Source organism: Ostrea edulis, chromosome 1 (assembly GCF_947568905.1).
Source record: "Ostrea edulis chromosome 1, xbOstEdul1.1, whole genome shotgun sequence".
In the NCBI taxonomy this organism is placed as follows: domain Eukaryota; kingdom Metazoa; phylum Mollusca; class Bivalvia; order Ostreida; family Ostreidae; genus Ostrea; species Ostrea edulis.
In genome coordinates, this window is record NC_079164.1 from 68,942,760 (window position 1) to 68,954,664 (window position 11,905).

The 11,905-nt window shown below is 34.2% G+C and overlaps 1 protein-coding gene across 1 annotated transcript in view; it reads left to right on the forward strand.

The window, feature by feature from the left end:
• The window catches only part of LOC125645776 (uncharacterized), a 67,665-nt gene extending 57,450 nt beyond the window's left edge, over positions 1-10,215 (forward strand). The window contains exon 9 of the mRNA XM_048871598.2: positions 7,678-10,215. Within this exon, the coding sequence (XP_048727555.2) occupies positions 7,678-10,022 (2,345 nt within the window). The 3' untranslated portion in view covers positions 10,023-10,215. The remainder of the gene's footprint in view (positions 1-7,677) is intronic.
• The last annotated feature ends 1,690 nt before the right edge of the window (positions 10,216-11,905 follow it).

Below are 11,905 nucleotides of genomic sequence, written 5' to 3' on the forward strand. Positions count from 1 at the left end.
TATTAAGGGAAAACAAAAAGGTTTATATAATATGGCTTATAGTAAAAGAGGATATTAACAAAAGAAGATCAAAGAATATACATAACGCAAAAAGTACACTACATCTACAAATATATTTAAACCACAGGCTACATATTTTTGGTTTTAGGTTTGCCAATTAATGTTAGGTATGGAGCGAATACGCAATTTCCGAGTTGCCCAATAGTTTTTTCCCTTTGTGGAACTCTTACGCACAATGAGACGCAAAACAAACTATCGTCCACACGCGGTGGGTACAAATGCTTTTCGCTGCCTTCATATATTGTGTTAAGTTAAGGCCGATTATCAGACATAATGCAACCACCCAAACTGCAGGACACACAATATTAGTAAGTTTATTAGTATTTGATAATAAATTAGCTCAAACAAAAATTGATAATCACCATTTTTCTTTGATTAAAATATCAATCGTGCAGACGAAGAAATAAAAATAATTTCCTATTTAATTTAATGGCCTAATTCAAACAAATATTATTCTTGATATGGTCAGTTTAATGTAGCCTATACCAACGGTTGATATAAACAAAATTTACGCTTTCATTACTTTTATCTGTATTTACATATCTAGTCTATAGTATATGTATACGTTTTGTACCCACCCAAGCATTCAACAGAACACTGAACGTACCTCCATCACAGAAGAGCTGATACCTCGGAAGTTGCGTATTAGGACATGTTCTATTCGTCCGAAGAGCTGATCAACAATGTACAAACTGGTGATAATATGCTTGATACAAATGTTTATTAATTTTTTTTTGTATTTGACCTTGTTCCACATCGTGAATTCGACACTTTGTGGATGAAGTCCGTAAGTTATAATAGAATCTTACTTGATTCGTATATATCCTAAAATTAATTAAAACCTACTTATGTTTTCGATTAACTACCCTGAAATAGCAAAAATGGGAGTAAAGTGGTGGATCTAAGCCAGTTTTCTTTCTCTCTTTTTTAATAACAACTTAAGATAATACGATGGTAATCCGTTGTTTATCGATGCTTTATTTTGATCTTACAGAAGAAATAAGTTTTGATAATTGTTGAATAAATAAAATATACCTGTTCGTTTTTTAGTCTTGAATCAACCTTATGGAAAATTCCATAACGAAGTGAGGCAACATCATACAACCAATTGCACATTCTCGGGCCTTTCCGGCAAGGCGAGAAGTTGCAATTGGTTTACAACATGATCAGCATACAGTTGTGAAGGTGTTCAGTATTAGTTGTACTTATAACAGATTTGAATAGTCCCATATTTATCATTTTATGACGATTCATAATTATTTTACTTATATACATCTCATTCAACAAAGGACACCCCCTCCCTCCCGACACCGATGATCTGACGCATTGATAAATTTTTAAATCCAATATTCATCTGATATTTTCGATGTTCTTATTTTTTTCCATCTTCACAAGTCAAGGGTTATTGATTCGTTACCTCGCACTAACCCTTGACATCAGTCGCTATTTAAAAGTTGGGCTCGAGAAAAAGGATGACGCAATACGCTAAAATTAATCAGCCAATGGGATTTCTTGTTTCAGATGAAAGTTTGGTAAGGGAATAAACAGAAAGGAAAAAATGGCGTCCGTTGACGAAAAGATATGTGAAAAACATCAAATCGATCATTTGACTGAAAACCAAAAGCTTTCAATATCATGTATCAGAGAAGGAAAAGATGTTTTTATTGGGACTAAAACCGGCAGTGGTAAATCGCTATCTTACGAAGTTGTTCCCATTATTTTGGACAATTTGTTTAATTTGTTAAAACATAGTCGACAAACGTACTTCGACAATCCATCATTTTCATTCGGCTCATACCCCAAACCCTCGTCTAATTGTTTCTTCAAGCAAAACGAACTCCCGAAAATCAATCGACGGCATCGGTCTTGTACTAATTGGCCACAAATTCTACACCATAATGCCGTCGCCATGCGTATTTACTGTTTAGTTTAGTTTTCGACCGATTATAAAGGCCGTTGTCTGATTGGTTTGCAGCTTCAGGTTGCAAACCAATCATATTGCTTCTTCTCGAGCCCAACTTTTAAATAGCGACTGATGTCAAGGGTTAGTGTGAGGTAACGAACCAATAACCCTTGACTTGTGAAGATGATTTTTTTCGTGATTATAGAAGTCACTGTTACGACTAACTTTTTATTTGGTTGTCGTCCGTCGTCGTGCGACGTGTGTCGTGCGTTAACAATTGAACATTTTTAACTTCTTCTTGATAATTACCTGTCCAATTCTTTTCATATTTGGCATGAAGCATCTTTGGGGCAAGGGGAACATAGATTGTAAATTTCAGGACTGCAGCACCCCTGAGACCCTAGGGGCGGGGCAAAAACTGCCCAAAATTAACCAATTTTCAAAAACCTTCTTCTCTACAACCACACATGTGCATGAAAAACTAAATACAAAGTGATGTAGAGCAGGAAGGCCTTTACCAAAATTGTAACTTTCATGATCCCCGGGGTAGGGGTCTGACCCCAGGGCGGGGTCAAATTTACTATATAGTGTTGATGTGTAAAACACTTAAATAACATCTTTAGTGCTATTGATACTAAATTGAAACTAAATTGTAAATTTGATGATTCCCAGGGTAGGGATTCTGACCCCAGGGTGGGGCCAAACTTACTCTATAGTGTTTATGTATATAACACTTAAATAACATCTTCTTTTATAGTGTTATTGATACTAAATTGAAACTAAATGGATATTTAGAAAGAGCAGGTAGTCCTTTACCAAAATTGTAAATTGTAAATTTGATGATCCCCGGAGTAGGGGTTCTGACCCAAGGGTGGGGCCAAACTTGGTATACAGTATTTATCAGTAAGTTTACTGATACTGTATAAAATATAAATGCATACTTAGGAATAGCAGAAAAGGATGTACAAAAAATGGTAATTTTACACATCTTGTTTTATACTGTTGCTGAACATTACAATTTAGCTTAGATATTCAGAACAGGAAGTGTTTTTCTAGATTTCATAGCCCATGGGAGTATAGTGATACTTTTTCATTAGTACTCAGGTGACCGATAAGGGTGTGGGCCTCTTGTTGTAATATTTTATTAACAGTTAATAATATGTACAAACGCATGGATAAACATAACAAATTTTGTGATGACAGATTTTGAAAGTAAATAATGGGTCGAAAACTGTCCGATGGCGATATGTCAGATATCGAATGGTCCGGGAATGCCCTGCGGAGTTTGCGCCTTATAACTTCAAACATATTACCGCAATTAGGTTGCGCACTACCTGACAATGTCCAAGAAATCAGGCCACTATTTACAATATAGCAGTTTTTCCGTTTCTCATTCCAGTGGCGGATCCCCTTTTCGTAAGAAAATTGTGTTACAAAAAGGGTAAAAATCACGCATGGGGGACTTTAAAAAAAGTTGATAGTCGAATCTTCCCCTTCAAAAATTCCTGGATCCGCCCCTGCATTCACATTGGGCATTATGTTTTCAATTATTGCGTTTGACGAGAAGAAACAACGTGCATTCATAATGTTGCCCTTAAATTGTCGCACTGGACAAAAACTATCATTATAAACACCTTCACAATACCGAGTTTTAAATTTTGAAACAATGAACGGCCGTTCATTTTGTCTTTGGTCAACAATCGGCATGAAGGATTACAATTGCATTCGTAAAATCATTAATTTTCATTACGGAGAAAGACTACTTATGTTATCTAAGGAACATTTAATTTGTAGCCCCAGATGACTTCCTAATAATCAAGTTTTATTTACTATATATGATATCAATAAATATAGCATAACTAATGCACACAATTATTCAATTGTTCTTAAATTCATTTGAATTGACAAGCTTAAAAACCAAAAACATGTAGTCTGCGGTATAAATACGTTTGTAGATTAGTGTAGTTGTAGTGTTAGGTGTATTTATATGTAGTTTTTGTTGTTGTTTTTATTATTAATATTATCTGTTAATATTGGCCACTTTACATGTAGGTAATTCTTTTTGTTTGTCCTGAAGACGGGACAGATCGTCCCGACAATTTGACAATGTGGTTGTTCGTGTTGTTTGTCATTTTAGTGTTTAATATATATATATATATATATATATATATATATATATATATATATATAAGCACTATGTTCCAACAACGCCCGATATCTAAAAGTGTCGGATCCACAACATGGATACAAGGTCAAATACAAAAAATTATACAAAGCACTAAAATGACCAACGACACGAACAACCAGATTGTCAAAGAACCTGATTCATAAACCCCAAAATATGGCCCTTAAAATATATAAAAATGAAAGTAAATGTTGAATAGGAGTATTGGTGTTATAAATATGTATCAGAATCCGGGGTTTAAAAAAACATGTTACATTTTAAAAATAGGAGCACAACTAAAGCTGTATACATACTAGAACCGGATACGGTACCGTACTTTTGTCATTTTTCACCAAAAACTGGTTATTTTGTAAAGGTTTTGCCATACGGGTTTCATATCGCCCAAAATATTTAAAGTAATTTTATAATATACACCTTTTCAATTGACCATCAATGCAAAAATATTTTAGGGCGAGCAAGGAGCACTATTTTTATTTTTCAAAAAACGATATTCCGGATTGCTGAAAAATATTACGGTTATAATGCGCTGGTGGTGGTAAACTTGAATTTTACAGATAATATGGCTGATTTAAGTATCTTATGGAGAAAGAAACTACGTTTTTTATTTCGTGTCATGTATAGGTCATTTTAGTTCGGTGTTTATTTTTAAAGCAAGGGAAATTCCCTCACCTAATAATAGTTTTCGGTTGCAGCTTGTTTTGCCCTTTTACTAGGCTATAGATGTTCATTTTCAATACCTAGTTGTTTTCATCTTTTAAAGTCGTTCACAAAGCATCTTCATTGCATCGTTGCTTAAAAACTGTGTACAATTTTGGTAGTTTTACATTATAATCATAAACATTATCATTGAACCACAGGGGCTAAGCCCGTTTTGGGCCCGAACCCTGTGATACCATAAATATAGAAAGGGGTCTAACTCTGACACAGATAAAAAACTAATCACTCGCTTCAAATGCCTAAAAAATCTTAAACTAGGTAAGCTATGCGTGGTTTGTCGCTTTCCTTGCATAGATTAATGTTTTAACTACTTGCATGCCAAATTTCAAGTCACTGGTTCTTAAAATAACAAAGATATACGTCATCGTTCTCTCGATTTCACTTGTTTATTTTTACTAGGACATTTACCGGTCCAGGTCACGGAGTCGTTTCTCGCCTATGACAGCAGCAAAATTCAGACTAGTATGGAAGATTTCGGACCTGCCAATTAAAATGTCACATCAATTATACGCTACTTACTTCCTCATATTTTAGAAATGTTCTTCGTGTAGACGTTACACGACTTATTTTTCCTCAGCAGCATCAACTGTTGACAAGAGCTGCCGTTTTAACGAACGCACTAAATACCCGATAGACTTAAAATCTCAAATACCTTAAAACTGATCAAAACATTATTCTTGTGATATTGCACTTAGAGAAGGAAATTGAACATTATTTCTTGGCTTTTATAATTGTTTGTTTTTGTTTATTCTATTACATTTAGATTATTATTACCCATTTTCCCCTTCTTTAAAGTTTTAGACAATTCGGGTATTTAGTGTATTCATTAAAATGGCAGATCTTGTCAACAGTACAATACAGTAAAATTACAATAAAAATTATACATTAAAAGACATGTGGTGCACTAATATAAATGTAAAGATTTTAAAATAATCGCACAAATAAACCAATGCCTTTACTCGTCATTTCATGGTCCACATTTCTTTGAGCTGCTATAATTCATGCTATTTATCAAATTGAAATCAATGCCAATTTATACCATGTGATATTCGTTTGTTCATTTTCAAAGTAAAATGATCCTTCTTTTATTTGGTGAACTCGTGTTGCTCGTGCTGTGAAACAATGTGCCGACTAACACGTACAGGTGTTTGTGTACGGGATGTCGAGAATTTGGGTGTTTCATAAAGGTGTGAACGTCTGCGGGGAAGTCTGCATACGGATATATATCAATATCTTGATATATCTATATACAAGAAATAATCCCGATTTACAAACATGTTGAGGTTTCTACTTACAGATAACTAAAATCCATTTAGCGACACTGTCCACTCTATTTCTGGGCTTTTTTAAAAACAATTTATCTGCTTCAAACATATACAATAATATATATCATTAAATGATATGAATATATACAAGTCGCCGTTTTATACGTTTTAATTTTCACCCACTAATATTTCGCTTAGTATTTTTTTTATCACACGAAGGTGCACAGTGGCACAAAGGAGGCACAGATGTCAGATCTCTGTGGACTTAAAGGTCTACCTCGCTCAGAAAATTAAGACTTCAGAGGTGCCGACAATTTTAAAGGTCCACCATGTTTTATTTTTAAAAAATTAGTTTTAAAAATCCATTTTTGTAATTAATTACTATAATTACTCAAGTTTAACCAAAATTATACAGTTGTCTCTCTTTTTTATCCTCAATTATATCAATTTTAATGGAAGTTGATACAAATAGATATATGCAACTTGAAAATATAAACTCATCTTTGAGATAGACGGTAAAACAATACTATTTGCTGTGGTCCTTTCACTGCAAGGAATTTTAATTTTTGATCACGATTTTTCAATTATGTCCAATACAGCAGGGAAAAAATTGTAGTGTTATGTAGTGGGAGGGGGGGGGGGATATATCACAACTTTAAACATCGTGATAGAAAATATACAAGTTTCTAGTATTTTAACAGTTGTGATTTACAACCAGAAAAAGCCCCAAAAATATATAATAACCTATGCGTCCATTTTTTTGTGTATTACACTGTGATTCTCATAACGTCAACATCATGACGTTATATAGTTTTTCTGTTGAAAAACAACACAAAGTTTGAACGACTGTAAAACGAAAACTAGAAAAGATATAGTTATAAAATAAAGTGTTCTATAACCTATAAATCCTAGAGCATCAACTGTGAAAGTCTCATTTATTTTGACGAAAGGGCCAATTTTAGTACTTTGTGGCTCTGGTTCTTTTCGGGACGACCCATCCCTTCCTCAGGACAAACGAAAAGAATTACATAATGTGGCCAAAATCAACAGAGAATAATAACAAAACTTACATATAAATACATTTAGCACTACAACTACACTAATCTACAAACGTATTTACAACGCAGACTACATGTTTTTTTGGTTTTTAGGCTTGCCAGATATGTTAAAAGCGGAGCGAATTAGGACATGTCTTATTCGTCCAAAGAGCTGATCCAAAATGTACCACATTATGTAATTCTTTTCGTTTGTCCTGAGGAAATTTGACAATCTTGTTGTTCGTGTCGTTGGGCATTTTAGTGCTTTGTATATATATATATTTCTCAATTAAGTTTAAAACTGTGGGGACAATTTATGTAGAGTTATATAGGGAGGGATACATGTAATATAGTTCAATTTTTGAACATCATAGAAAATTTACAGGTCCCTTATTTTTGTAAAGAATTTACTACAACCAATGTATATACATGTATCCTACATGTATATATATATATATATATATATATATATATATATATATATATATATATAACTCAATTTCATTTCAGATCAAGCAGCACGACATATTGACAGTCATCGAGATTTTGACGCCTTTTATTATGAAACATCTATTTATAAAAAGGTTCAAAACTCCTTCAGGGATCGTGGGGTCGTGATTATAGAAGGTCCGACTGGTTGTGGCAAAACAGCGGCCGCCACACATTTATTATCAAACTTTGATGACTTGAAGGAGACATATATACTTATGGCAACACAATACAGCGATTTATATCAACACAGTGGCGACAATGACTCTCAAGTCATTTATCTGGTAGACGACATGGACATTGACAAGTCTGATACGCATAATTGGCTAGCGGCTTTCGAGATGTTACATAACAAAATGAATGATTCACAAACAACACATCACAGCAAAAGAAAACATCTCAAAATTCGCTTAGTAGTTACAACATTTCATGTTCCATCAAAATTTCACAGCAATCCCTTATTTTCAGAAGAGGCTGTGATACATGTGCCGGAACTAAGTAAGAGAGAAAAAATTAAAATCTTACAACAACAAATGAAATACGCTGAAAAATACCTGACGATCAAATCTGAAGATCTCGATAAAGATTTCCAAGAACGCATTGATAAACCAAGAACTTCTATAGGATTTCCTCTTGCTGCCCAATTGTACGCAAGAGAAGAAAAATACCGTAAACAAGGCGTTGAGTTTTTCGAAAATCCGAAGATACTTTTTCAAAAATCATTAAAAGAGTTTATTGATAGCGATGAAACTAAAAGCTTACTTACGGCACTCATTATTGTATATCTTCGCGAGATACTTGAAGGAGAAGAAGATGTACCAGATGGTATTGCAAGCGCGAAACTGCTTGAACCAAATACATGTGAAAATGCCATAAATCGACACGTCGTTAAAACATTAAATTTGAGATTTGATAAATTGTCTAATTGTGCAAAAAAGATGCAGGGGATTTTCTTTCTGAAAAGTGAAGAAGACGCCTATAAGTTTTGTCACAATCTTGTTCGTGATTCTGTAGGTGCATTTCTGTTTAAGGAGTGTTTTAAACCTGTTGTTGCGCATTTTCCAGTATCTGCAATTGCATACGAAACAAACGAATTTTCTGATTTCAGCGACGAGGAATTTACTTTTATCGCCGAGAGATTTATCGTTGAAATGAAGGAGGGAAACATGGAAGAGTTGTGTAAATGTACGGTTCTGAAAAATGCGAAATTTCTGAACATCATGGATGCAAAATTAAAGGAAGAGAAAAGTACATTGGAAGAAATATTGAACGCGTTTGATAAAAAACATCAGCATTTACCGCTGACGTTTTGGTGTGGCCGATTCGGGTTGTTGAAATTTTCTGAAATGTTAAAAACGTTTGTAGACGACCTCATTCCAGGTCGGCGATTGATAAATCGTTACTTTATTCTGCTTGGTGAGTTTGCCACTACAAGACCTAGAGATATTAACAATAAACTACAGGATATTCAACATTCGTCAGAAATAAGGAAAATATTATTCGCCGATCGGCCAAGTTGCATTCATGAAATTATTTTATCCAACAGGCAAGATAAAGATGTGAAAGCAATCCTTGAAGACCTTATAGAAGACGGAACGCCATTGGATGTTTATGACAAAAACCAAAAAACTCCTTTGATGATGGCTGTGCTTTGTGATAAAAGGAGAAAATCAACCATAAATTTACTTTTGAAACATTCAGATTTAACAAAAGTAGATGGAAGGAAGTATTCTGTGTTCCACCATTGTGTTGCAACCGACAAAGATGACCTGAGTTGTTCAAAAATTCTTTTGGAACTTCTCAGAGCTTGCAAGCAAAAGGATTGTAAAGATGTCTTGCAGAGTACAAGTGGTTCTGGGCTCACGGTGCTTCACAGAGCTGCCATAGTAACAAAATACAGTAGGATACAATGTATGCAGATCCTGCTTGGTTTTGATGAAGGTCTTTGCAGAGAAGAAATAGCTTATGATGAAACTGATCAATCCCCAATATACAATTTGATGAAATACTTGAGAGGAAATGACGTTTTGGTAGAACTTGAACGTCTATCACGAGTTTGCATGCTGCTATTGTATGGCTGTTCACCATATCATAAGAAAGGAGGGGACAAAAGTGCTTGGGAAAAAATGACAGGTGATAAATCCGGTATTCATAAAAAATTAATTCAGGTAGTAAGAGCAAATCCCGATCAAAAAGAAATGATTGAAATCATTGACTCTGTGTTGGACGATGTACCAGAGAATGTTGAAAGATGCGATATCGACTTTGATTCATTAATACTGGAGCCACCAAAAGAAATTTCCCCAAGTTTGTCAATGCTTTTCAGAAAGGCAACTCAGTGTTTAGGCAATAAAAGATTCAGTTAAATCCTAAAGAGGAAAGATATACATGTGTATATAATCTTACAGTGAGAAAATTAGCATTGGTTTCAGTCTTCAGACATCCCAGCTAGGACAGTTCCCACTTTTTGTACATTTGACTGATATTTTTATAAAGATTATAATTCCTCGGAATGCTTTCATATTATTCATCTATAATAAAATAATATTTTTTGAAAAATGATTTCTTATATGGTTTTGGTGGATGGACATTTGGTAATTGGTGATCATTTTGATCGATAGAATATCCCTCCTTATTATTTTGGTGGATGGAATTTTCCCCCTTTATTTATTATTTTGATGGGTGAAATTTTTCCCGTTATATTTTGGTGGGTGGAATTTTCCCAGTTATTTATTATTTGGTGATGGATTTTCCCCTGTTTAATATTTGGTGGATAGTATAAATTCTGTTCCAGTGTAAAATAAAACCAAACCTTTTTTTGATAAACCCGCTGCTAAATAACACATTGAAGTGAATTTAAGATGGTTTAAGATATAGGCGTTGACTCGATAAAGACTAAAGGCCCCGTGGTTAGAACGGTCGTTTCGTGATCGGGAGGCCTTGTTTTCAATTCCTGCTCGTGCCTTGGCTGCTACAAACCTAGGAATCAGAAAAGTCGCGGGTCCTTCAAATGAAACTTAAAAATCGAAATTTCGTGTTACAGCGAATTAACATTATCAAAAACTCCCTCACTGCTACGACCCATATATGGAGCTTCACATAAAGCTTGTGACGTCTCGATATAATTTCAAATAATTCTTGTAGGGACATCAAACAAACAAAAATGAATATCCTATATTTGACACTATAATTCATCCGGCTAGGGAGGGGTTTTGATGACTTGCATAAAATTGAAAAGCGAAAGTTTAATTTCTTTTGAAAAGGTCTTTACTCAAACGACCAAATTGAGTACATGACAATAAACTATAAATCGCCAGGATCTGATGGTTTTTCTGCTGAATTTTTTAAAGTCTTCTGGAAATATATTGGTGTGTATGTTGTTAGATCCATTAACTATGGTTACAAAAATAATATTCTATCTATCACACAAAGACATGGTGTAATTATATTGTTACCAAAAGGTGACAAGCCTAAGCAGTATCTAAAAAACTGGCGACCTATAACTTTATTGAACACAGTATACAAAATTGCCTCTGGTTCTATTGCAGCTAGATTTAAAAAAACATTTAGACAAGATAATTGACCCAGATCAAACAGGGTTCATATCCAACAGAAATATTGGAGAAAACACAAGGTTAATATATGATATTATGCACTATACTGAAGAGGATGATATCCCAGGCCTTTTGCTACTTATTGACTTTGAGAAAGCCTTTGATACTTTATCGTGGAATTTCATAGAAAGGACTTTGGATTTCTTCAATTTTGGTCCTTCTATTAGAAAATGGGTTAGCCTTTTTTATACAAATATAACGTCTATAGTTAACCAAGGCGGCAATCTGTCTGAAGTGTTTGATATTCAGAGAGGGTGCCGACAAGGAGACCCTTTATCACCTTATATATTTCTAATATGTGCAGAAATTCTAGCAATACAAATAAGAAAAAGTAAAAATATTAAAGGCATAATTATTGGAAATATTGAAGAAGAAAAAATTCTCAACTGGCTGACGACACTTCAATTATTCTCGATGGCAGTGAACAGAGTCTGTTGGAAACTCTAAGGACATTACAAAGATTTTCGGAAATGTCTGGCTTATGTATCAACTATTCTAAAACTCACACCGTACGGATTGGCTCAAAAAAATACAGTAATGACGTTTTATTACCCAACAGTAATCTCAAATGGGGAACTACTAAATTCACCCTGTTAGGAATTATTTTTTATGTTGAATTGCACAAAATGCCTAGG